We start from the raw sequence: 27,560 nt of genomic DNA, 5'->3' as shown, positions 1-27,560 counted from the left end.
CGCACGTCGGGAGGCGGGGGCGGTTCACGCAGCTCCTCCGGCCAATCGCCTTGGAGCGCGCGGGTCCCCGGGAGTAAAGCCAGGCTTGTGTTGGGGGAGCCGGAGCGCGGGAGTTGTTGCGGCGGAACCATGGTGGGCCACCTGAGCGAGGGGGCCATTGCGGTGAGGCGACGCCTGCGAGCTGGGCGCGGTCCGGGGTGGCTGTGGGCCCTGGGGCCGTGCGGGTGGAGAAGGGGGAGAACACAGGAGCCGGAGTGATAGCGGGGGGTGGGGAGGAACCACCGGATGACTCCCTAGAATCATCAGTTAACGTATTTTTATCGTCATCTTTTTAAACATGCTCATGTTTTTCCTGCTTAAGGAATTGAAACAAAGTAAACTATTGATTTCCTCCCATCTCTCTCCTGCAGCCACTTTTTCTTCTTCCCTTCCCCCATCCGCAGCGAAACTTTCTGCAAGAGTTGTCAGTTTTCAGTTCTTTTCCTTGCCTCACATTCCCCTTTAACCGACTCGAATTAGCCACTCCCCTCCCTGATCAGTGTTCTTGCCTGGAGAATCCCAGGGACGGGGGAGCCTGGTGGGCTGCCGTCTCTGGGGTTGCACAGAGTCGGACACGACTGAAGCGACTTAGCAGCAGTAGCTCCCTGATCGCTGTAACCCTGGCTGAAGTCAGCAGTGCCTCCTGGGGTTGTTAAATCCAACAGACACTTTTGAGATCTAAATTTATCAGTTCTCAGCAGCGTTTGACTATTGGGCAAAGCTTTCTTCCGGTAGCATCCTCTTCTTTTGGTTTCTATGGCTCAGCTTGGCTTGTCTTTCCCCGTCTTATTTTTAGATCCTTCTGTAAATTTTTGTTGACTCAAGGCTCAACCCTAGGCCCTCTTCTCCCAAAACAATAAAATTACTGTCTCTATGTCAGTTGCTCACAAGTTTTTTTTTGGTCCAGGGCCAGCTTTACTCTGAAAGACAAACCTCTATCATCTGTGTACTTGATATCTCAAAGACATGTTCCAACATGTTCCAAAGCAAATCTAATATCTTCCTAAATTTGGGCCTCTGCTGTCCTCTGGCTGGATACATGGCACCATTATTCATTAAGTTATGCCAGCCAGAAATGGTCGAGTCATTCTTCCTATAAACTCTGTCACCCTGGCTGTCCAGTCCGTACCTAAGTTTGGTCTGTTATGCCTTCACCTCTGTCTCAAATCCAGCTACTTCTCTCCAGGCATACTGGCACCCTTGTTTGTGCCTGGCCTTCTCCCTTTTACCCAGCATAATCTTCCTCCTGCCATTCCTAACACAGCATATTCCTACCTGTTCTTTCCTTTTTTCCAGCTTTTTTTTTTAAAGTAAATTGTAAATTCCTGGTATATTTCATACTCCTGCCTTCCACAGGGGTTTTGAACATTCTTTAACCTGTGCCTACTGCCTGGGTGGTGCTTTTTTAAAAAAATTATTATTGTTATTAAATTTTTTATTTTTTATTGGAGTGTAGCCAATTAACAATGGATTGTTCTTCATTCTTCTCCTGTTGATTAACATAATCTTCCAAGTCTCCACTCAGTTACTTCCTCAAAGAACTCTTCCTTGACTCACTTTGCTAGGCTTAAGTCCTTTTATTTTCAGACCCTAATTCCTGTTTGTTCACCTATTATCTGTGATTTCAGGCAAGATACTAAACTCTGTCTTTCCTCTTCTGTCACAGGCTAATCATACCTAGTACCTGTTGCCTATGATTAGTGGAAGGATTAAATGAGCTATTAAAATGCTTAGTCCATGTCTGATACATAATAAATGTGCATTACTTGTTACTTTTTATTAACAGTCGCAGATATGATTTTACATTAAATATTGTTCATTTCATTAATGTCAGTTCCTTTCTGTCTCCCCTCCACTGGATTGTAAATGCTCTGAAGCCTGAAATCTTGTTTGGTGTTTTTTTGCCCAACAGTCTCCCCGATTCCTGGAGCAGTGCTGGCCAGTATTAGGTGCCCAATAAATGTTTACTACTTGTGTGTGAGGCAGTGAAAAGAAAGGGACAGAGGTGGATGAAGAGGCACAGTTGGCAAAGTGGAGTGAATTTTTTAATACATTAAAAATAATTAACCTTGAGAAGTGATTGCAAATTGTAGTCCTTGTTTCCTTTATAGCTGCAACCCTGCATCTTTAAGACAAATTAGGAATTGTTCTTTACTTTTAAAAACAGTGACTAAGGTATTATTTAAATAGTTTGCTGAGTTAGTTTTTGTCACGTTCAAAATTGTAGTATTACTTAGATCTTGTTCATAAACGACAATGAAAATTTATATGTGTGTTTTGGTAGAGAACCTTTGTCAAATTTCTCATCTAAAGCAAGTAATTTTAGTTCAAAAGACATAGACCCCCAAAGGGCAACTAACGCACACAAATAGTAGGGACATTTTCAGCAAGAGCTAACATAAGAAATTATTCATGAAACTATTGTGGTAAATAGAACAAATAGTATTTCTATCTTAAGTAATTAGGTAATACAAAGAAAGGGGAAGGGAACTAATATTTTTGATCATTTCCAATGTGCCAGATATTTCATTATAGTCAGTACTTATAGTAACCCTGTAAAGTAGATTTTTATCATTAACCCCGTCTTACAGACGAAGAAATTAAAATGCAGAGAAGTAGTTTGTGCACGAGCTGAGGATTTGAACACATACTTTTGAGCATTGCATTCTGTTGCTTTGTGTTTTTTTCCTTCCAGTTTTACGGAGATGTAATTGAAATACCGCGCTGTGTAAGTGTAAGGTGTAGGGCTAATGATCTGAAACCATTACCGCAGTCAGTTTAGTGAGCATCTGTCGCCTCATACACATGCAAAAGAAAAAATAGTATTTTTTTCCTTGTGATGAGAGCTCTTAGGATTTACTCTCTTAATAACTTTCATATTTAGCATCGTTAATTATATTAATCCTGTTGTACATTACACTGAGCCTGGTACTTATCTTACAACTGGAAGTTTACTTTTTGAATAGATTTGTTCAGTTCCTCCTCCCTCTACTTCCTGCTTCTGGTAACCACAAATCTGATCTATTTTTTTCTTTGAGTTTGTTCATTTTTGAAGTGTAATTGGCCTACAAGGTTAGTTCCTGGTGCACAACATAGTGATTTGATATTTCTGTACATTACAAAATGATCACCATCGTTGCTTTGTATTTTTACTAGCAATGGTAATTTGGAATATTTAAGTCAGTTCTGTCTTAAGTGTATATGTCATGTTATATGTCCCAGAAGAGTAAGTCTTATATTCACTATTTATTGATGGCACAAATGTTAAGAGTAGTAAAGAAATACGTGTATTCTGTTTTAGACTCAGATAGAACAGAAAGGTGCTTGATGAAATTACTAACCTGCCCCTTCCCCTAATTCTGTTCCCCAGTAATGGCTACTTAAAAATCAGACTTCTTGGCAGTCCAGTGGTTACAGTTCTGTGTTTCTAGTGCAATGCACGGGGCTCAGGTTCAATCCCTGGTCAAAATCTAAGGTCCCACATGCTGTGGGGCATGGCCAAAATAAAGATCACATTTACTGAAGTTTAATTAGATTTACATAAAGTAGAAATTATGTTGCATAAGATTTGCACACTATTAGTCTGTAATACATCAAACTGTACACAGTAGTACATCAAGCCATATGCAGTTTGATGAATTTGGACAATTCAAAAAGTATAGAAGGACACAGTGCAAGGTCTGCCTCCAACTGGATGATGTATCCCCCATCACCCAGTTCCTCTTACAAGAGGCAACTAGTAGTATATAAACATTTTCTTGAGGCTGCATAACACTCTGTTTTAAGGGTTTGCTATACTTATTTGTCTGATTCCCACTTAATGAACATTGTAGGGAAATAAATGTGCTATTATGAATAATGAGTACATATGTGATGCCAGTATTTTATGAATACGTACATGAAGTAAATGTGTATTGTTGATAAGTATGAATCCCACTTTTATAATTTGTCCAGAGTGATAAAGAACTTAAAGTGGATTCTCAAATGGTAAGCTCTGAAAGGAATCTTTTACTAATATTATCTGTGGTTTATTCCAGATACCAAACTAAAAATACGTCAGGTTTTAATCATGATTTGAACACCTGTCTCACAAGAATCCGTTTTTACTTTTTCAGGCCATCATGCAACAGGGAGATACATCTATAAAACCCATCCTCCAAGTCATTGTGAGTACCTCCATATTTTTATGTCAAACATTTTTTGAACTTACATATAATTATAAATTACATTTCATAGAAGACGTACAGTCCACTTTAGGAAATTTGTCCACTCTAAATTCTCTTCATCATCACAAAATTAGTCCAGTCCATGTTGTAACTCTGAGAGAGAAACTGGGCTTTATTTTTACTGTTATGTTAGTCCGAGTTTGATCTCTGGAGGTTCCAATTTGAAGCTTTGCCTTTCTGTTCTTTCCACAATTGGTAGATACTGTATTGCTACCCATTTTTATTTAAGAAAAGTATCATTTCTGTTTTTGCTATAACATTGTTGCTTTCCCATTTCATAGATGATGAAACAGGCTCAGAGAGGAAGCAACTTGTCCAGTTTATACAGTAGAAAGCAGTAGAACCCTGATTTGTACCCAGGTGGTCTGACTCCAGAGCCCACCTGCTGAACCCCTGCTCTTGATTATCTCATCTTAGGAACAGCTTTCTAACCCAAGTCCAGTGCGTCATCATTCTGTTATTCATAAATCTTGACTTTGTACCTGTCATTTTTTAGCCTTCTAGATAAAGTATTAGAATCTTATAACAAGAACACCTGCTACCTGTGAGCATCTGGAGATTATAGGATTCCTATAAACCCTTCAAAGTCAGTAGAGCCCAGAGTGAAATAATCTCTACATAATATAGAATGTGGGCTTTCCTGGTGGCTCAGCAGCAGAGAACCTGTCTGCCAATGCAGGAGACTTGGGTTCGATCCCTTGGTTGGGAAGATCCCCTGGAGAAGGAAATGGCAACCAGCTCCAGTATTCTTGCCTGGGAAACCGCAAGGACAGAGAAACCTGGCGGACTAGTCTGGTTACAAAAGAGTCAGGCCTGACTTAGCGACTAAACAACAACAACAACAACAACAACAACAAAAACACATCATTACTTCTTCCTCCTTGGTGGTTCTGCCCTGGGGTTTGTCTTGCTCAGATCTGCCTCATATTTGGCTTCTGGAGCTCTCTACTCAAAAAGAACTTGTTTGCTTAAAATTCTTCATTAACCCTATCAGTCATTTAAGGAGTTCTCAAATTTTGCTGAGGATTTTCAAAATCAATAGGAGCAGAAATCTGGACCACAATTGCAGATTCTGAGTCAGTAGGCCCGATGATTTATCTCCCTGTTGCTCCCAAACTCATTGCCAGTCTTCTTAAGGCTGTTTTCGTATTTCATGTTCTTCAGAAAGCTGCCTCTGATTTTCTTCAAGCTGAAATAAATGTCTTGGCTCTGCTCCCATGTCATTATGTGCACACCTCTGCTACTCTCTGCCTCCATCTTCACCCCAGTTGTAAGCCTCTTCAGGGAAAGGATTTCCCACCCCCCATCTCCCCACCCCCCCACCCCCTTTTGTATTTTTATCATGTTTCCTACATAGTACCTTACCTATATTAGCTGCCTTGTTGTATGGTGTGTTTTTTTTTTTAATTGAATTTTCAGTCAAATTTGAGTTAGGGGAGAGAGAATACAAGAGTATTGGTAACTTATTTTGTTTTTATCTATGTTGTGTTTAATAAAGTTAGTAGAGAGAGGTTGGTGGGAGAATCATCAAGTCCATTTTTCTTTTGCTTGGATTTAGGTGTCAAGAAAGTGGGCAAGCAGCTCTGTTTCTGTGGGACTAATGGCAAACCCACTCTCCTGCTCTTAGGTTTACTTATCCCTGGGGACTGGGCAGACAACATGGCTAATGAATCGTATTTTCTCTCCTAGAACATCCGTCCCATTACTACAGGGAATAGTCCACCCCGTTATCGACTGCTTATGAGTGATGGATTGAATACTCTATCTTGTACGTATAGTGTATAAATCTAGGAGTTTGTATTTTAATAATGAAAGCGCACCCAGCAACCTGATTGCAGTAATTGGAACATTCCAGAAGTCTACATTTGCTTGGCTGTGTCTTCAGTCAGACAGAATTGCAGCTGCCAGAGAGCATTCTAACAATAGACTGGGTCTAGTGGAAAGCTGCCACTTGGCTTAATTAATTTTCTCTAAGTGGTGCTCTGTGCTTCCTTTGATTAATTTCCCTTAGGATGATATTGACATTTAGTGGGTATGATGGGTTAGCTGTCCTATACTTGTCTTTTTGGGGTTTTATTTCTGCATTGGAAGCTTTACAGGGAGAAAGAGAATTTGCAGAATATATACTTACTATCTCTAGTCACAAGGTGAAGGACCTAGAAGAGATTTTTTTTTTAGTCTTTGTCATGAAACCTGAATGACTGAAAAGATAATTTGGGGCACTTCAGGAAATACTTAATTTCATCAAAGCACCAGGTGTTAAATGCACAGTAAATTATTACTGTTTTTTTACCTTACAGAGTCTGAGTAGTTTTAATTTCAGGAATGTCTTTTAAGGCGTTGTTTTATCTTTTGCTGGTACAAGTATGATCAGCTTTTAGACTGTCGTGACTGAAATGTCTTAGAGACTAAAGCAATCTCTGTGCTTTCAGCGTTCATGTTGGCAACACAGCTGAACCCTCTTGTTGAGGAAGAGCGATTGTCTAGCAACTGTATTTGCCAGATTAACCGATTTATTGTGAACACGCTGAAAGATGGAAGGTATGTGGTGTTTTTTTTTTTTTTAGTATTTATTTATTTGGCTTCATCGGGTCTTAGTTGCAGCACCCGGGGTCTTTCATTGGGGTGCTCAGACTCCTCAGTTGTTGTGAGCAGGCTTAGTTGCTCTGTGGCATGTGGGATCTTAGTTCCCCAAGTAGGGGTTGAACCTGTGTGTCCTGGACCACCAGGGAAGTCCCTGTGCTATGTTTTTTTCCTGTTGTATTGTGTTGTAAAATGGGGGCTAATTTTATTTAAAATAGAAGTTTACTGGATGCCAAAATTCAATTAGGAATCAAAGAGACAGTGGTGAGCTGTCAGCCAGGAGTTCAGAGCTATTGAGTTCTGAACTCAGGCAACTGAAAACGGGACACCGACAGGACAGACATGGAACCAAACTGGAAATTTCAGAGCAGGAAATTAAAGCCGAATGTAGAACTCATATTTCTAATCTCTTAAGCAGCACCGATTCTAGGATTCTCTCTTTAAGTATCTTTTAGTGAAAAAAGGGTTACTTTTTAGGGCAAAAGAAGATGCATTTCATTCTGTAACACTGCCCCTTTTCTGCAGTCTTGAATCTTTCATAGTAAACACTTTCTTCAGCCAACAGAGTACTGTAGAGTACCTACATGATGCTCCATGCTAGAGACACAGTGGTGAACAGAACTGTTAGTCACACCTGAGTAACCATTGCTGAAATACTTTATTTTGGTGGCATGCAGAGTCATACTTGCCAAATCTAGGGCAGTTTAAAAATTAAAACTGTGAGTTTCCTGGCAGTCTAGTGGTTGATGCTCGGTACTTTCACTGCCATGGTTCCAGGTTCAGTTTCTGATTGGGGAACTAGGATCCTTCATACCGTACGGTGTGGCCAAAAAATTTAAAAAAATAAAAAAGCCAAAGTAAATAAAAATAGTAGCATTACAACTTATTGAATAAAGTAGGAATTCATACATCCTCACTGAATAAATGAATACATGAGGGGGAACAGAAAGCTTTTCTTAACGATGGAATGCCATCTAAAAATGTAGATGGATTGACAGAAGTAGAAAATCACCATTTGGCCACCGTCATATATGCAGGAAACATTTAATAGGTGCTGTGTAAGTTTCCTGTGGCTGCTCCAGCAAAATACCACATGTTTGATAGTTTAAAACAAAGAAATTATTTCTGGAATAATTTTTGGAAGCGATGAGTTGACATCAGTTTCACTGGGCAGAGATCATGGTGTTGGCTGGGCTAGACTCCTCCTAGGAGCTCTATGGGAGAATCCATTCTTTGCCTCTTCCAGCTTCTGGTGGTAAATAGCATTTTTTGGCTTGTGGCTGCATCACACCAATCTCTCCCTCCATGGTCACATTACTCCTTCTGTCTGTACCAAGTCTGCCTCTACCTCCTTCTTTTTTTTATTTTGACTGCACAGTGTGGTTTGTAGGATCTTAGTTGGCCAGTCAGGGATCGACTTTGTGCCCCCTACAGTGGAAGTGTGGAGTCCTAACTCTGGACCACCAGGGAACTCCATCTTCCCTCTTCTTAGAAGGATATATGTAGTTGCTTTTAGGGCCCATTGGATAATCTGGGATAAAATCGCCACTTCAGTCCTTAATTAAATCACACCTGCAGAGTCCCTTTTTGCCATAGAAGGTTCCAGGCGTTAGAATGTGGATGTATTTTTGTCGGGGGTGTTCATTCAGCTGACCGCAGGTGCTGAAACAGGTGGTGAAAGTTTGATGAGGAGCAAGTTATTTTTAGGGTTAAAGTATACCCCCTGCCCCACACAGCATAATTATTAGTTGTAAAAGGAAAAGAAGCAATTTACAGCAGAGAAAACTGGCAGATGGCACCTTATTCCAGTTGTTGACATTAACATTATCAATAATGGGACAAAGAGAAGTCAACATGTTACCTACTTGGATGCAATGAGAACATAGTGTCAGTTCAGTTCAGTTCAGACCTCAGTCATGTCCAACTCTTTGTGACCCCATGAACTGCAGCATGCCAGGCCTCCCTGTCCACCACCAACTCCTGGAGTTCACTCAAACTCGTGTCCATTGAGTCAGTGATGCCATCCAACCGTCTCCTCTGTTGTCTCCTTCTCCTCCCACCTTCAGTCTTTCCCAGTATCAGGGTCTTTTCAAATGAGTCAGTTCTTCACATCAGGTGGCCAAAAGTATTGGAGTTTCAGCTTCAGCATCAGTCCTTCCAATGAATATTCAGGACTGATCTCCCCTAGGATGGGCTGGTTGGATCTCCTTGCTGTCCAAGGGACTCTCAAGAGTCTTCTCCAACACCACAGTTCAAAAGTATCAATTCTTTGGTGCTCAGCTTTCTTTATAGTCCCAACTCTCACATCCATACATGACTACTTGAAAAACCATAGCCTTGACTAGATGGACCTTTGTTGGCAAAGTAATGTCTCTGCTTTTGAAAATGCTATCTAGGTTGGTCATAACTTTCCTTCCAAGGAGTAAGCGTCTTTTAATTTCATGGCTGCAATCACCATCTGCAGTGATTTTGGAGCCCCCCAAAATAAAGTCTGTCACTGTTTCCACTGTTTCCCCATCTATTTGCTATGAAGTGGTGGGGCCGTTTGCCATGATCTTAGTTTTCTGAATGTTGAGCTTTAAGCCAGCATTTTCACTCTCCTCTTTCACTTTCATCAAGAGGCTCTTTACTTCTTCACTTCCTGCCATAAGGGTGGTGTCATCTGCATATCTGAGGTTATTGATATTTCTCCCAGCAATCTTGATTCCAGCTTGTGCTTCATCCAGCCTAGCATTTCTCAGGATGTACTCTGCATGTAAGTTAAATAAGCAGGGTGACAATATACAGCCTTGATGTACTTCTTTTCCTATTTGGAACCAGTCTGTTGTTCCATGTCCAGTGCTAACTGTTGCTTCTTCACCTGCATACAGATTTCTCAGGAGGCAGGTTAGGTGGTCTGGTATTCCCATCTTTTTCAGAATTTTCCACAGTTTGTGGTGATCCACACAGTCAAAGGCTTTGGCATAGTCAATAAAACAGAAATAGATGTTTTTCTGGAACTCTCTTGCTTTTTCCATGATCCAGCGGATGTTGGCAATTTGATTTCTGGTTCCTCTGCCTTTTCTAAATCCAGCTTGAACATCTGGAAGTTCATGGTTCACGTATTGCTGAAGCCTGGCTTGGAGAGTTCTGATCATTACTTTGCTAGCGTGTGAGATGAGTGCAGTTGTGCAGTAGTTTGAGCATTCTTTGGCATTGACTTTCTTTGGGATTGGAATGAAAACTGACCTTTTCCAGTCTTGTTATATTATTGCCAAAGATGCATAATCTGTATCCAGTCACAAGGAAGCCTAGGGTAAATTGATGGACATTTTATAAAATAACTGATTTTCAAATTTCAAACATTGAAGAAATCTAAAGAGATAGGGTAATTAAATATAACACATGATCCTGGATCCTTTTGCTGTTAAGGGCATCATTAAGACAATTTATGAAGCGTGAATGAATTCTGTACATCAGGTAGAAGAATTCTTTGGTTTTCAAGTTCAATAACCAGGTCATGTCTCAATGTCAGTTGTTCCTCTTTTTTTGTTTTCTGGTACATGATGTATGCTCTTTCAGTCTGCAATCAGTTCTTTCTGATGAAAAGTTTCTGTTGTTATTCCTTAATGACCTTTTCTATTTCATTTGAGCTCCAGTTTTCACTTATGTTGTAGATAACTTTGTTCTCCATATATGTCTTCAGATTGCCCTAGTCTTTTTTTTCTAAGGCATGCCTTGGCTTAAGATTTTCTAACACATCACATAGTTTGGCCTTTGTTAGATATTGCTTCTGTTCTCTCTTGCCCCTTAACTTTTTTTTAAAGATATACACACACACACAATCTTAGTTATTTTTTTCAGCTGTGCTGGGTCTTCATTGCTGCGTGAGCTCTTCTCTAGTTGTGGAGAGCAGGGGCTACTCTCTGGTTGTGCTCGGGCTTCTCACTGTGTTGGCTTCTCTTGTTATGGAGCATGGGCTCTGGGGCACTCAGGCTTCAGTAGTTGGGGCACGTGGGCTCAGTAGTTGCTGCTCCTGGGCTTCAGAGCACAAGCTCAGTAGTTGTGGTACTGGGGCTTAGTTGCTCTGAACGTGGAATCTTTGCCGATCAGGTATCAAACCCGTGTCTCCTGCAATGGCAGGCAGATACTTTACCACCGAGCCACCAAGGAAGCCCTCCCCTAACTTTTCAAGCTCTCTTTTTCTTCTCAATCTCTTGTTTCTTTTCATCTTTTGACTTTTACTGAATTCTTAGTCTTATTTTGCAAGCCACACTTGGAAAGCATTCCCTTTCTTGGCTTATGCTTTTTTCTGGATTGGATTCTTAATTGTCTCTGCCTCCTCTGTTTCTTTTATTTTTATGTACTATTGTGTGTTACATTGCTGCTGTGTTATTTCTTTTTATCTTATGCCTGCCAATGCAGGAGAAATAAGAGACTCAGGTTCAGTCCCTATCTGGAAGATCCCCTGGAGGAGGGCATAGCAACCCACTTCAGTGTTCTTGCCTGGAGAATCCCCATGGACAGAGGAACCTGGTGGCTACAGTCGACAGTCGCAGAGTCAGACTCGGCTGAAGCGGCTTAGCATGTACACACACACATGCTTAATGTGGACAGTTCTGTCCAGACTACATTTGCTCCGACGTAGTCTAGGCTAGGTCCATCTCCTTGCCAACCTTCTCACTTGGGACCTGTTATCTGCCACCCTGGGCTGCCGTGGATTGCTTGAGTACTGCCTTCTATCCACTTTCTCTCCTCTAGAACATGGGATAGGGGAGGGTGGAGAGCATTGCTGTGATTGAGTACAAAAACTCGAGCTCCATTCTCTCCTGTCACGGGTGGATGCCATGTGTTCCTTCCTACCTCTGCTGAAAACTTGAGTGTGTATGTGCGACCAGGTTTATTCCTTATCTTATTGATGGTCACTGGTTTATTCCAACCAGGGCTTTAGCAGTCATCCTTATACATTTATCTTTACAAGCTCATGCTGTTACTTCATAAGAGCTGATTACATGAATTAGAATTGTGGGGATCAGGAGACATCTGTTGTAGAAATTAAACCAATTAACATACTCTTGATCCTTGTATAAGAGGACCTGTTTTTGAATATGCAACAGACATGGGTTAGATTCCTGGTTCCCCATGGTGGGGGACTGGTGAGTTACTGCCATGGAGCACAGGGCTTCTTTTTAAGGTGGTAAAATGATCAGAAGTTAGGTCATGGTAATGCTTGCCCAACTCTGTAAATATATGAAAAACTGCTGAATTATATTTTTTAAAAAATTTGTTTATTTTTGATTGAAGTATAATTGCTTTCTGGAGAAGGGAATGGCCTTGTATGGCCTTGTATGATCCCTCCCTCCTTGTATGGGAGACAGGGATCAAGACCATCCCCAAGGAAAAGGAATGCAAAAAGCAAAATGGCTGTCTGGGGGGGGAGGCCTTACAAATATCTGTGAAAAGAAGAGAAGTGAAAAGCAAAGGAGAAAAGGAATGATACATGTATTTGAATGCAGAGTTCCAAAGAATAGCAAGGAGAGATAAGAAAGCCTTTCTCTGTGATTAGTGCAAAGAAATAGAGGAAAACAATAGAATGGGAAAGACTAGAGATCTCTTCCAGAAAATTGGAGATACCAAGGGAACATTTCATGCAAAGATGGGCTCAATAAAGGACAGAAATGGTATGGACCTAACAGAAGCAGAAGACATTAAGAAGAGGTGGCAAGAATACACAGAAGAATTATACAAAAAAGATCTTCACAACCCAGATAATCACGACGGTGTGATCACTCACCTAGAGCCAGACATCCTGGAATGTGAAGTCAAGTGGGCCTTAGGAAGCATCATTACGAACAAAGCTAGTGGAGGTGATGTAATTCTAGTTGAGCTCTTTGAAATTCTAAACAATGATGCTGTTAAAGTGCTGCACTCAGTATGCCAGCAAATTTGGAAAACTCAGCCGTGGCCACAGGACTGGAAAAGGTCAGTTTTCTTTCCAATCCCTAAGAAAGGCAATGCCAAAGAATGCTCAAACCACCACACAATTGCATTCATCTCACATGCTAGCAAAGTAATGCTCAAAATTCTCCAAGCCAGGCTTCAACAATACATGAACCATGAACTTCCAGATGTTCAAGCTGGTTTTAGAAAAGGCAGAGGAACCAGAGATCAAATTGCCAACATCTGTTGGATCATGGAAAAAGCAAGAGAGTTCCAGAAAAACATCTATTTCTGTTTTATTGACTATGCCAAAGCCTTTGACTGTGTGGATCACCACAAACTGGAAAATTCTGAAAGAGAAGGGAATACCAGACCACCTGACCTGCCTCCTGAGAAATCTGTATGCAGGTGAAGAAGCAACAGTTAGCACTGGACATGGAACAACAGATTGGTTCCAAATAGGAAAAGAAGTACACCAAGGCTGTATATTGTCACCCTGCTTATTTAACTTATATGGGGAGTACATCCTGAGAAACGCTAGGCTGGATGAAGCACAAGCTGGAATCAAGATTGCTGGGAGAAATATCAATAACCTCAGATATGCAGATGACACCACCCTTATGGCAGGAAGTGAAGAAGTAAAGAGCCTCCTGATGAAAGTGAAAGAGGAGAGTGAAAAAGTTGGCTTAAAGCTCAACATTCAGAAAACTAAGATCGTGGCATCCGGCCCTATCACTTCATGGCAAATAGATGGGGAAACAGTGACAGACTTTATTTTGGGGGGCTCCAAAATCACTACAGGTGGTGACTGCAGCCATGAAATTAAAAGACGCTTACTCAAGAATAGCAAGAAGAGATGAGAAAGCCTTCTTCAGCGATCAATGCAAAGAAATAGAGGAAAACAACAGAATGGGAAAGACTAGGGATCTCTTCAAGAAAATCAGAGATACCAAAGGAACATTTCATGCAAAGATGGGCTCGATATAGGACAGAAATGGTATGGACCTAACAGAAGCAGAAGATATTAAGAAGAGATGACAAGAATACACAGAAGAACGGTACAAAAAAGATCTTCACGACCCAGATAATCACGATGGTATGATCACTGACCTAGAGCCAGACATCCTGGAATGTGAAGTCAAGAGGGCCTTAGAAAGCATCACAACGAACAAAGCTAGTGGAGGTGATGGAATTCTAGTTGAGCTATTCCAAATCCTGAAAGATGATGCTGTGAAAGTGCTGCACTCAATATGCCAGCAAATGTGGAAAACTCAGCAGTGGCCACAGGACTGGAAAAGGTCAGTTTTCTTTCCAATCCCAAAGAAAGGCAATGCCAAAGAATGCTCAAACTACCGCACAATTGCACTCATCTCACACACTAGTAAAGTAATGCTCAAAATTCTCCAAGCCAGGCTTCAGCAATATGTGAACCGTGAACTTCCTGATGTTCAAGCTGGTTTTAGAAAAGGCAGAGGAACCAGAGATCAAATTACCAACATCTGCTGGATCATGGAAAAAGCAAGAGAGTTCCAGAAAAGCATCTATTTCTGCTTTATTGACTATGCCAAAGCCTTTGACTGTGTGGATCACCACAAACTGTGGAAAATTCTGAAAAGAAGGGAATACCAGACCACCTGATCTGCCTCTTGAGAGATGTGTATGCAGGTCAGGAAGCAACAGTTAGCACTGGACATGGAACAACAGACTGGTTCCAAATAGGAAAAGCAGTTCGTCAAGGCTGTATATTGTCACCCTGTTTATTTAACTTATATGCAGAGTACATCATGAGAAACGCTGAACTGGAAGAAACACAAGCTGGAATCAAGATTGCTGGGAGAAATGTCAGTAACCTCAGATATGCAGATGACACCACCCTTATGGCAGAATGACGAGGAACTAAAAAGCCTCTTGATGAAAGTGAAAGTGGAGAGTGAAAAAGTTGGCTTCAAGCTCAACATTCAGAAAACAAAGATCATGGCATCCGGTCCCACCACTTCATCGGAAATAGATGGGGAAGCAGTGGAAACAGTGACAGACTTTATTTTTCTGGGCTCCAAAATCACTGCGGATGTTGGCTGTAGCCATGAAATTAAAAGGTGCTTACTCCTTGGAAGAAAAGTTATGACCAACCTAGATAGCATTTTCAAAAGTAGAGACATTACTTTGCCAACAAAGGTCCGTCTAGTCAAGGCTATGGTTTTTTCTGTGGTCATGTATGGATGTGAGAGTTGGAATGTGAAGAAGGCTGAGCGCCGAAGAATTGATGCTTTTGAACTGTGGTGTTGGAGAAAACTCTTGAGAGTCCCTTGGACTGCAAGGAGATCCAACCAGTCCATTCTGAAGGAGATCAGCCCTGGGATTTCTTTGGAAGGAATGATGCTAAAGCTGAAACTCCAGTCCTTTGGCCACCTCATGTGAAGAGTTGACTCATTGGAAAAGACTCTGATGCTGGGCGGGATTGGGGGCAAGAGGAGAAGGGGACGACAGAGGATGAGATGGCTGGATGGCATCACTGACTCGATGGAAGTGAGTTTGAGTGAACTCCGGGAGTTGGTGATGGACAGGGAGGCCTGGCGTGCTGCGATTCATGGGGTCACAAAGAGTCGGACACGACTGAGCGACTGATCTGATCTGATCTACTCCTTGGAAGCAAAGTTATGACCAACCTAGACAGCATATTAGAAAGCAGAGACATTACTTTGCCAACAAAGGTCCATCTACTCAAGGCTATGATTTTTCCAGTAGACATGTATGGATGTGAGAGTTGAACTATAAGAAAGCTGAGCGCTGAAAAATTGATACTTTTGAACTGTGGTGTTGGAGAACTTTTGAACTGTGGTGTTGGAGAAGATTCTTGAGAGTCCCTTGGACTGCAAGGAGATCCAACCAGTCCATCCTAATCAGTCCTGAATGTTCATTGGAAGGACTGATGCTGAAGCTGAAACTCCAGTACTTTGGCCACCTGATGCAAAGCGCTGACTCGTTTGAAAAGACCCTAATGGTGGGAAAAATTGAAGGTGGGAGGAGAAGGGGATGACAGAGGATGAGATGTTTGGATAGCATCACCAACTCAGTGGACATGAGTTTGGGTAAACTCTGGGAGTTGGTGATGGACACAGAGGCCTGGCATGCTGCAATTCATGGGGTCGCAAAGAGTCAGACAGGACTGAGTGACTGAATTGAATTGTGTTGGTTTCTGCCATATATCAACATGAATCAGCCATAGGTATACATATGTCCCCTCCCTCTTGACCCTCCCTCCCACTTCCCACCCCTGAATTATACTTTTAAAGGGTGAATTTTATGGTATATGAGTTATATTTCAACAAACCTGTTTTTTAGGGCAAACCTGTTTTTTAGGGCAAAAAAATAACCATTTCCCCTTAACCTTGTTGGCATATTATACTAGGTATTACAGATTTTTAAAAAATAATTGCTAATCATTTTAATTTAAAATATAATAAATTCTCCTGTTTGTGAGGTCAAGTATCTTTTCATATATTTATTGATATTTGTAGTTCTTCTCTGAATAGCATTTGATTATATACTTTGTCTTTTATGTGTGTGCTGAGGGTAGGGTAGGGGGAAGCTTTTTATGAATGAGGGATATCAACTAATTCTTTTATCTCACTTTATCATAGTCTGTTTATGCTGTCTTATGATAAGGAGTTGATAAGTTTTTTTAAATATAGTTAGTTTTGTCCATTTTTTTCTTTATGGCTTTTGAATTTTGCTTAGGAAGCTTCCTGACTGGGTTATAAAAGCATTTCTTTGCTTCAGACACTTCTGGTGAATTTTTTTAAGTAGACGTCAGTTCATCTAAGATTTTAGTTTCTGCTTTTTAGTTTTAAAGGCACTTGGCTTATTTTAAGTTATTTAAGGCTTGGGGTTTTGTTATTATTGAAGTATAGTTGATCTATAGTATTAGTTTCAGGTGTACAACATAGTGATCTAATATGAGGTTTACTTTTATTTGGGATATAAAGAAAGAATTTAGCTTAGTTTTTCCCAAATGGATGGTGCATATCATGGGAGGTCTACGGTAAGGAGCTTATTCTGAGTATGATGGGAAGCTATAGACTTTTGAGCGGCAGAATATTGGTGTGATCTGATAGTCCATTCTAAAGGAGATCAGTCCTGGGTGTTCTTTGGAAGGAATGATGCTAAAGCTGAAACTCCAGTCCTTTGGCCACCTCATGCGAAGAGTTGACTCATTGGAAAAGACCCAGATGCTGGGAGGGATTGGGGGCAGGAAGAGAAGGGGATGACAGAGGATGAGATGGCTGGATGGCATCACCGACTCGATGGACATGAGTTTGGGTGGACTCCGGGAGTTGGTGATGGACAGGGAGGCCTGGTGTGCTATGATTCAAGGGGTCGCAAAGAGTCAGACGCGATTGAGCAACTAAACTGAACTGATTTAAATATTTTGAAGTATCCAAGAGATGATTTTGATAGCTATGTGGAGAATTGGTGGTTGGTGACAAAAGTAGATAGAGGCTAGTATTCCATTTATCTGGCTCTGTTCTGTTTACCATCTTTTCCATCTATCTGTTTGTCTAGTCCTGTGTTTGTGTCAGAGTTGGTCTTTCTCTTTCTTTTTCTCTTCCTTTTTTGTGACATCTTCTTGAGATATAATTCATATACCACACAATTCATCTATTTAAAGTGTAAAATAGTTTTTGTTATACTCAGAGATGTCCAGCCATTACCACAATTAATTTTAGAATATTTTGTTACCCACCAAATAAACCCTGCACCCTTTAGCTATCACCCCCAAACACCCCATCCTCCCAACCCTAGACAACCGTGAATCTACTTTCTGTCTCTGTAGGATTTGCTTATTTTGAACATTTCACAGAAATGAAATCTTGTAATATGTGGTCCTTTGTGGCTGGGAAGTCCCTAGTATATATTTTTGAAAGGTAGTAGTTCTTTTTTAAAAACTCTTATTTTAGTGCCTAAATATTCTGTCACTGTTAAGTGTGCAAGTATTCGTGTGTGTGTGTGTGTGTGAATAATTTATCTGTATCAGGATCCAAAGGGAAGCGCACACTGCAGTCGGTTGGTAGTTCTTTTAAGTCTCTATGAGTATAGGTTCCTCCTCCATCTCTTTTTCTTCCCTGAGTGTTTATTTGTTGAAGAAACCAGGTCATTTGTCCTTTATCCTCATGCACTGTTTCCCACAGTCTCAGTTTTGCTGATTATATCTGTATAAAGTTGTAATGTGTCCTTGTCATCTGTGTTTTCTCCAAGTTGGTATTATGTGTATTCTTTTCATGTGCTGCTGGATTTATCTTACTAATATTTTATTTAGGATTGTATGTATATTACAAAATAAAGTTAGTGGTTTTTTTTTTTAGGTTTTGGTATTGGGATAATACCAAATGATTAATAAGACTTCTGTTTTTTTCTGTGTTCTGGAGTAATTTGGATAATTTTGGAAGGTAGTTAAATATCCACCACTAAATACCTATCAGAGTTTTTAAATAGCGAATCTGTATGTGATATTCAGGAACAGATAGTTTCAAGCTTATTTTATTGAAATAATATATCCTTGATATGAAAACCTGCTAAAGGTTGCACAAACTGATGAATTATATGTGAAAATCCAAAATACAGCAGATCATTTAAAGAATACATCACAATGAGTTTGGGTTTGCTGTTGTTTAACTACTGCTCCAGACTGACTACCTTTTTTTTTTTTTGCTGTACTGTATAGCATGTGGGATCTTAGTTCTATGACCAGGGATTGAACCTGTGCTCCCTGCAGTGGACGCATGGAGTCCTAACCACTAGCCTGTCAGGGACATTCCCCATCTAATCTTTTTAATGTCCATCGAGACTGTGCTAATTCTGGCCCCGTCAGTTCTTCTGTTTTTCTCCCTGCCTCCAGTTGTGTTCCCCTCAGAGTCTTTCAAACTGCAGTTCTTTTTAAAATACGAACATAGGAGAAGGCAGTGGCAACCCACTCCAGTGTTCTTCCCTGGAGAATCCCACGAGGAGGAGCCTGGCGGGCTACAGTCCATGGGGTTGCAAGAGTTGGACACAACTTAGCAACTAAACTGCCAACCACCACCACTACCACAACTAGAGAAAAGCCCGAGCAGCAATGAAGACTCAGCACAGCCAAAAAATAAATAAATACAATTAAATTTTTAAAAATTTAAAAACACGAACATGATCATGGCATTCCTGTTCAGGCACATATTGAGAACCACTGTGGACCAGTTGCTGAGGTGAACCCTGGAGGATGCCTGCCATGACTGAAAGGGCAGGTTAGTAGGAGGAGTAGATAATCAATAATGAATATACAACTAAAATATATATGTGAGTAAATAATAATGAACATTCAGTTAACCCAGGTATTAATCATTATCTGTCAGCCTGTATTAATTAAACCTGAGAGATGTGATCTGGAGGAAGGAAATGATGGCTGTAGAAAAGAGTACAGCCGAAGACTGATCTAAAGCAAAGATTAAAGAGGTCTCTCTTGAAGACCTGATGTTTGAAATGAATATTAGATGAAGCAGAATGAGAGACCCTCACAATCAGAAAGAGGCACGTACAGAGCCCTGTGGCAGGAGAGAGCATGATACACACCAGGAGCTAGGAGGAGACAGATGGTGGAGGGCAGGGTGCCAGGAAAGCAAGATCAGCTGGAGAGAGAGGCACGAAGCAGAGCTGGCCGAGCCTCATCGGCTATGTGGAAAGGTTTCTAACTTGTGGTCGTTGGTCCTTGAGAAGTTACCGAGAGGTTTTAATCAGAATGAAAGATGGACAAAGAACTGTAAGTTCTTAATTAATTGTAATCACATGAAAAATATCTCTGGGGACTTCCCTGGTGGTCCAGTGGTTAAGACTTCGCCTTCCAGTGCAGGGCGTACAGGTTCAACACCTGGTTGGGGAATCGAGATCCCACATGGCTTGTGGCCAAAGAACCAAAACAAAAAACATGTGACATTGTAACAAATTCAACAAAGACTTTAAAGTACTAAAAAAACACCTTAAAAAAGAGTAAAAAAAAAAATCTATAGTCATATTGGTTTTCACAGGGAAAGGGCAATTTTTCAGATAAGTATATGTTTCTAAAAACAGATCATCTCTTGTTGTGCCACATATTGTCGGGTTTAGTAATCTAAATTCATATCATGTCATTTGCTCCTTGAGATACGGTATGTAGTAAGGACACTGCATTTTAATTAAGGAACTAGATGGGAAATGAGAACCCTGCAATCATAAAAGGCCTTGATAATGATGCAGTGAAAGATTAAGGGAAATATTTATGTAAGAATTGATATCATATACTTCTCAAGTTATTCAGTAATGGAAAACAGTTGACAAAGGGAAATAGTTTTTATCACCGTGATTATTGGGGGAAAGCTTTTAAAGTAGCTTGTCATTTTAAGGGCCTCTGAATTTATTTTTTCTAACGTGTTTCTATTCCTTTGCCTTTGTAGGAGAGTGGTTATTTTGATGGAGTTAGAAGTTTTGAAATCAGCTGAAGCAGTTGGATCAAAGATTGGCAACCCAATGCCTTATAATGAAGGTAAAATGTTTTTTATAGGTTGTAGCACTCAGCTGAATACCTCTTAATAGATCTGGAATGCTTCCTTTTGCTATAGTTTCATTTGTTCCTCTATGGGGGGTCTTACTCTAGGAAAGAGTAACAGGTTACTCTTTCAGATTTTTTTTTTAATACTGAAAAAATGATGGTAGGACTCTGTAAAGGAAAACCTCTACTCTGTTTTTCTCTGCACGCAACAATCATACATATTTCTGGCTGTGACCAGGTGTGTGGGTTTTTTCCTCTCTAATAAGCCATTCTCCAGTTCTCTATGGCCATCAGCTGGGTCTCCTACAATTCAGTTTAGTTCTGACACTGGATATCTGGAGTTAGCATCAGATCTCCCAGGGTAAGGGCTCAGGCCCACCAGACTGCCTTATTCCCACCCCCACCCCAACCCCCAACACTGCTCCCTACAGTCGAAAGTCCTGCTTGTTACCTGTGCTTCTGACCAGCTGGCTGTAAATTGTAGATTCCTCCAATTCCCTCTTCTGATTTAATTAGATTAATTTTTAAGTTTTATTTGTTAATTTTTGGCATGGCTAGGTCTTCATTGCTGTGCGTGGGTTTTCTTTGACTGCAGCTAGCGGAGGCTACTCTCTGGTTGTGGTGCTTGGGCTTCTCTTTGCAGTGGCTTCTCTTGTCGTGGAGCACAGGCTCTGGGGCTTGTGGGCTTCGGTAGTTGCGGTGCATCAGCTCAGCAGTTGCAGCACACGGGCTTGATTGCTCCGCAGCATGTGGGATCTTCCTTGATCAGGGATTGAACCCGTGTCTCCTGTATTGGCAGGCAGATTCTTTACCACTGAGCCACTAGGGAAATCCTCAGTTATATTAATTTGCTACAGTGGCTTCCAGAACTCAGAGAAACAGTTCACTTACTTTGTTGTTGGTCAATCGCTCAGTTGTATCTGACTCTTTGTGACCCATGACAGGCTTCCCTGTCCTTCACTATCTCTGGGAGTTTGCTCAAACTCATGTCCATTGAATCGGTGATGCCATCCAATCATCTCATCCTTGGTCATCCCCTTCTCCTCCTGCCTTCAATCTTTCCCAGCTTCAGGCTCTTTTCCAATGAGTTGGCTCTTTGCATCAAGTAGCCAAAGTTTTGGAGCTTCAGCATCAGTCCTTCCAGTGAATATTGGAAGGGGTTGATTTCCTTTAGGATTGACTGGTTTGATCTCCTTGCTATCCAAGGGACTCTCAAGAATCCTCTCTAGCACCACAGTTCGAAAGCATCAATTCTTTGACTCTCAGCCTTCTTTATGGTCCGACTCACATGTGTGCATGACTACTGGAAAAACCATAGCTTTGACTATACAGACCTTTGTTGGCAAAATGATGTCTCTGCTTTTTAATAGCATCAGTATTGGTTCTTGGTCTCTTTTAATCAGTTAATTTTTTTTTCCATATTATCAAGAATATTTTTCTGCTTTGTGTGCCTGGTAATCTTGGAGTGAATTCAGGCATTGTGATTCATACCCTGTTGGGTGCTGGAAACTTGTATTCTTGAATTTTTTTCAGGGATACAGTTAAATTATTTGGAAACAGTTTTATCTTTTGGGATGTTGCTTTTAAAATCTGTTAGATGGAATCAGAGAGTGGCATTTATTCTGGGTCTGGTTATTCATAGTACAGAAGCAAAACCCGTTAGCGTATCCTACTCTATGCCCCATGAATATGAAGTTTTCCATTCTGCCTGTTAGGTACAGGTGCTATTTCTAGCTTGTTGTAAGCACTGTACACTGATCCCTGAGGTCTTCTCAGATGGTTCTTTCTTTCCCTGGCTTCCGATAGTTTCCACACACAGATCAGCCAACCAGTACTCTGCCGACTGCTCGAGGGGAACCTTCCATCGTCTCTGGAGGTCTTTCTCCATGCAGCTCTCTTCTCGGTACTTTGTCCTGAGAACCCTCCATGTCTTGATTCCCCACATGCTCAATTCCATCTCCTTAACTCGGCTCCTCCATGCCCACTTGCTGTGTCACAGCCTGGAAACCCTCGGGGCTTCCAGTAATCTGCAGTCACACTCACCTTGTTTGTTTCCTGTCTCAGAATTACTGTCCTTTGTCGCTTAATGTCCAGTATCCTGAGAATCATTTGTCTCATAAATACTTTGCCTTCTTTTTGGTTATTTTTGGTGGGAGGGTCATCTTGGTCTCTGTTATTCTGTCATGTCCTGTACATAGTTTTAAAAGTCAAATAGTTTTGCGAGTGTGTTCTTTGAAGCAAAACCAAAAAAGCATTTCCCTCCCCAGCTGTTCTTTGTCCTCTGGCTCCTATCCAGGGGCAGTTTATTTCAAATCTTAGAGCTGTTTCTCTGCTTTGTGTTCACGTGTGTGTCCATTAAAACTTGTATACTTTTCAAAGTTGAAATATTAAGATAGACATTTTTTAAAAAATAAACGTTAATTTTTGTTTTAAATTTTGAGTAGATAATACAATTACATCTTTTAGAAGGCAAAACTCTAAAATTAAGTATTTAGAGAAATCTTACTCCTGCCCCTGCCTCCTCTTGTCTTGTTCGTACTCACTGCTGCCCTCTGTAGGTAACCAAATTCAGTGGTTTCTTTTTGTCCTTCAAGGGTTTTCTTAATGAAAATACAACCAAAAAAAAGAAAATATAACCAAGTACGTAAATTACGTATTTTCACTCATAATCCACTTCGCTTACACCAAAGGTAGGATTATAAAAAAAAACAACACTGAACAGCTAGACAAGTATGTACACTATGTTGTCTCTCTTTTTTCAGTCCTGTTTTTTGTTTTTTAATTTCAGCTTAGAGATATTTTCATATATATACTTAAAGATCTTCCTCCTTTTTACTTATTTATTTATTAACAGTATAGCATATTGTGTTGTGTGACTATTCCATAGTTTAAGCAGCCTTTTATTGATGGGCATTTGGGTGTTTCCATACTCTGGCTATTAAGGCAGTGCTGCAGCAGATAACTTGATACATATGCAGGTATATGGGCAGAGGGGCTTTGATTGTTAAAGGTGAGATTGTTGGATCCGTGGATAAATGCCTTTGTGGTAGGTAGATATGCTTGTGTTCCCTTCATAGGATAGTATCATTTTGCATTCCTACCAACAATATGTGAAAATACATGTTTCTTCACAGCTGTGCCAACAGAGTATGTTGTTAATCTTTTGATTTTTTTTTTAAATCAATCTGATAGATGAAAACTCAGATCTCAGTGTAGTGTTTAATTTGTATTGTGAGCAATTCATGAGCATCCTTTTAAATGTTTAAGGGCTTTTTATTCTCTGTGAACTGTTGTGTTGTCCATTTTTCTTTTGAGTTTATCTTTTTCTTCTCAATTTTTAAGAGATCTTTAAAAAAAATAGAATTAGTCCTTCGTCTCTGACACAAGTTACAGTGTCTTTCAGACTTTGCTTGTGGTGTTTTTTTTGCTGTGCAGCAGTTTTCTTTTGTTTTTATGAACTTGTCTTTTGCAGTTTTTTAAGACTTTGGATTTTTGAGCTGTAGTTGGAAAGATCTTCCCCACGCCAGAGTTATAAAGGCAGTCACCCGTGTTTTATTCTAGTACTGGTGAGATTTTATTGTTCGTATTTGAATCATCCGTGCTGCTTCTCTCTTACAGTTGTGATGTCTTTATTTGTGGGGTTTGGGGCTTCACTTTCACATAATTTGCAATTTGTCTCTTTCTCCTAGCTTCACTAAAGATGCAGTCTGTATATGGGATATTAGTTTATGGTACGAGCATTCATTCTTCTTGTCACCCTGTATGATTTTTAGGAGAAGGGAAGGCTTGGGACTTGGTCATCACCATGCTTCTTTCAGAAGTGGAGCCTTCTAGATTTTAGTTTTTACCTATACCAAATGTATTAATTTGGTTATTTACATTGGAAAAGGGAAGCTGCAGCCTATTCAGGTAAAGTTTCAAGATATTAAATAGGAACATCACAGTTGTTTTGCAATAGTAAAGTGTTTTTGAAACAAGCATGTAGGTTGTCTTATTCCCAGCTTTTAGGAAGGCAAACCAAGACAAAGCAATACTTAGCATCCCTATGAAATCTCTGGATGCTGTAGGCTTGAGGGAGAGGTGATTTGCCCAACTTACTACCTTTGGCCAGATTTCTTATGTTTTTTATGTTGTATTTAATTGACTGGCTGCTTTGAACATGTTGTCTTTCAGGGGCAGAGTATTTGAGGTAAAGATGGAGTTGAAAGGGGTGAAGGATAATCACCACTTGGGGTGAGGACCGTAGAAGTATGGGAAGCACTCCTTTGTCCAGTGCTCAGTCCCACTGGCTCTTCTTTCTTTAGGCTCTGTTAAAGTGGAGAGGAATGAGGCAGAGATTTTGCTGCTCAAGAGTATTTGCTATTGAATTTCATTGTAACTAGATCAATAACACATTGTTACTTGGGCCATCATGAAATAGCTTTGTTACAGTGACTACTACCTTATGGGTGTATTTCACAGAAATGGTTTCTAATTGTTTATTGGAAAGCAGAGAGACTATTATTAGTGAGTAGAGAACTAAAGTTAGATTTGTATCCTCCCAGCACCTAACCCAGACTTGTAACATGTCAGGTGACCAGTAAAATTAACTCATGAGACCCAGTCCAGAATTAGGCAGAGGAATTCCAAAAGGTGCACTGAAATCGTCTCATGGTACTAGTACCACATTAAGTAAAGAGTGAAGATACTTAGAGAATTTTTAAAGCATGAGAAGTAAAATTCAAACACAGCTCATGTTTCATTCAATATTGGGTTGGATGGTTTTAAATATCCCTATTTACCATTATGTATTTTTTTAAATCAGTATGTATATTAGTCTTATATACCTGCACTGTTTCTAACCATACTATCTTACTTAAGACTTAAATTTCTTAATATGTTGCTTAGTTATTAGTGTCACTCATTACTGAAAGATACTAGTTGGAATTTTTTTCCAGCCTGACTGTTTATTTTCTGTCAACAAGAAATTGTATTTATTGGATTGACTCTTCCTTATATTCTTTGTGGTTATTGTTAAGAAAGTAATTACTGGTAGAATCTGAGGTTTTTGTTAATCTGTATACTCTATTGTCTGTTGTCTGATTTTTCTCAGCTGTTATTTTACTATTAGTGGCTTTTTGTAACTACTGGATATTGTAGTTATTAGTGATGTTCTTTATAATTATATTTCTGCCTGCCAGAATTGGTTGTTTAGGGTTAAAAATTAACTGGATGGTAGTGAAGTTGATTGGATCTAGTCATACAGACCTGGGTTCAGGACAGGGTTCTGCCTCTTCCTAGCTGTGTGACTCTGGGCAAGTTACTTGACCACTTAAACCCACTTTTCTCATCTGTTAATTGGGTACAATAGTACTGTTTATATAGAGGGCTTAAGAGTAAGTGGAATAATGCACTTAACCTTGTACCTGGTACATTAAGTAAGCATTCAAAAAATTGTAGCTATTATGAACTTGTCTATCACAGGGCCTAATTGGAGTCTTATTAAAATATACTAAAGTTCATTGACTCTAAGAATCCAATGGTTATAAAACTATGCTATTATATACTACTAAAAAGAAATTTTAACATTAATTTTAACCCATGTGTTAAAATGTTTTAAAATACTGATCTCGCAACAGGTAAATAGATAAGTTACATTTTTTTAAAATTTTGGTAAAATACACATAACATAAAATCTACATCTTAGTCATTTTTAAGTGTATCATTAATGACATTCAGTCCAGTCACATTTGTGCAGCCACCACTTCTCTCCACCTCCAGAACTCTTCCATCATCCCAAACTGAAACACTGTACCCATTAAACAATCACTCCCCACTCCCACCAGTCCCTGGTAACCACCATTCTACTACAGTACGCATAAAAGTTAGTTACATTTTGATAGAAACTAACATAAGAGATTGGCAAGATCCTGTGACTGTGTCCTATTTAGCAAGATGCTTGGAGAAGCAGGCATGGTGGTGAGGAAGGGACTTGAGAGCGTTGATGTGTTTGAGGCTGTGGGAGCATGGAGGGGACTAGGGTGGAATACAGAAGGGCTGGTGTATCTTCATGGTTCCATCTTTAACTGTTTAAATTATTTGGTTCATTTGAATAAAATTTCCCGAAGCAGGTAAAAATGCAGATTAATTTTTTCCCAATTATTTGGACTCAATACTGTTTGTGGAGCAATTCATCTTTTCCCTACTAATTTAAAGGCAAGTTCACTGTAGAATTTCAGAATGTTCCTTCATAAGACACACTGTCAAAGGAGAACAGTTCTCCCGTGCAATCTCGTGTGACACTGGAAGTTTAGAGGTAATGGAAAAGCTGAAAAGCAGACACAGAAATTCATTGTCGATAATCTTGGCTCTTTTTTCTATGTAAATAAGGCCTCTCAATTCTCTCCATAGGAAGAACTAAAGAGTTCTGTTTAACCCTTTTAATTTGATGCTAAATTTGTTTTACTCTAATGGCACAGTTAACTCTCATTTAGTGGTACCAGTTAGGAGTAATATGAGCAGAAGGAAGTAAAATCAGTGCACAGTGTGCCCATTTGCATTAAGGCCTCGGAAAACCCAGTAGGGAACAAACCCAGGGATGGAAGAAGCAGAGGCAAGGTGGCAGGCAGGGAGCTATCTAGGGGTGCTCGCCGCGTGTCTGTTCTTACGGCTCTCTAGGAAATGTTTTGAGCTGCACTTGTGTGCCGCAAGCACTCTTGGTGATCAGCCCAGATTAGGTTTGACTTCTGCTTTTAGTGCCATTCACAAAGGCCACATCAAATTCCATAATTTTTTTTTTAATTAGCGTATTTTAACATTCTTCAGTTTCATCAACATTTGTAGAAAGGATGAGGGCCAAATAAATACTCTGATGGCATGGCCTTTTTTATTTCCTGTTTGAGAGACATGTTTGTTTCCCCTCCTTTTTCCTTTTAATCTCCATCTCCCTGACACGCCTGCTTCTGAACTCCATCCTCATCTCTCCTGCTGTGACAGGTCAAGGGCTTCACGGCACCTAAGGCGCTTTCAACTCTTATTTTCCACCAACTGTCAGTTGCAAAATAAGGTTGCTTTGTTTGGAAGGGAAAGGGTAGAATCCTTTCTGAATGTCTTCTTTCCCTTTGAAGCAGGAGCACTTCAGAGACAATTGAACTGCTTTTAGGTTTTTGTTACCACCCAGCTTTTTCTTCTGATAGATCCTGCCGTGAACACAGTTCTGTTGATAACATCGATTTGTTGCTATGGAAATAGTGGTAATG

General features: G+C 40.2%; 1 protein-coding gene across 2 annotated transcripts in view; it reads left to right on the top strand.

Moving 5' to 3' along the window:
- The first annotated feature begins 13 nt into the window (after window positions 1-13).
- Window positions 14-27,560, top strand: part of RPA1 (replication protein A1) — a 48,629-nt gene continuing 21,082 nt past the window's right edge. Inside the window, exons 1-5 of one of the 2 annotated variants that reach the window (XM_055576952.1) lie at window positions 14-162; window positions 4,155-4,205; window positions 5,955-6,033; window positions 6,698-6,806; window positions 20,228-20,316. In XM_055576952.1, the coding sequence (XP_055432927.1) occupies window positions 130-162; window positions 4,155-4,205; window positions 5,955-6,033; window positions 6,698-6,806; window positions 20,228-20,316 (361 nt within the window). In that variant the 5' untranslated portion in view covers window positions 14-129. The remainder of the gene's footprint in view (window positions 163-4,154; window positions 4,206-5,954; window positions 6,034-6,697; window positions 6,807-20,227; window positions 20,317-27,560) is intronic. The other variant, XM_055576950.1, reaches the window with a different exon arrangement.

Source organism: Bubalus kerabau, chromosome 4, assembly GCF_029407905.1.
Source record: "Bubalus kerabau isolate K-KA32 ecotype Philippines breed swamp buffalo chromosome 4, PCC_UOA_SB_1v2, whole genome shotgun sequence".
NCBI lineage: Eukaryota > Metazoa > Chordata > Mammalia > Artiodactyla > Bovidae > Bubalus > Bubalus kerabau.
The sequence above is the reverse complement of the archived record's forward strand: the minus strand, read 5'-3'. Positions and strand labels throughout refer to the sequence as shown.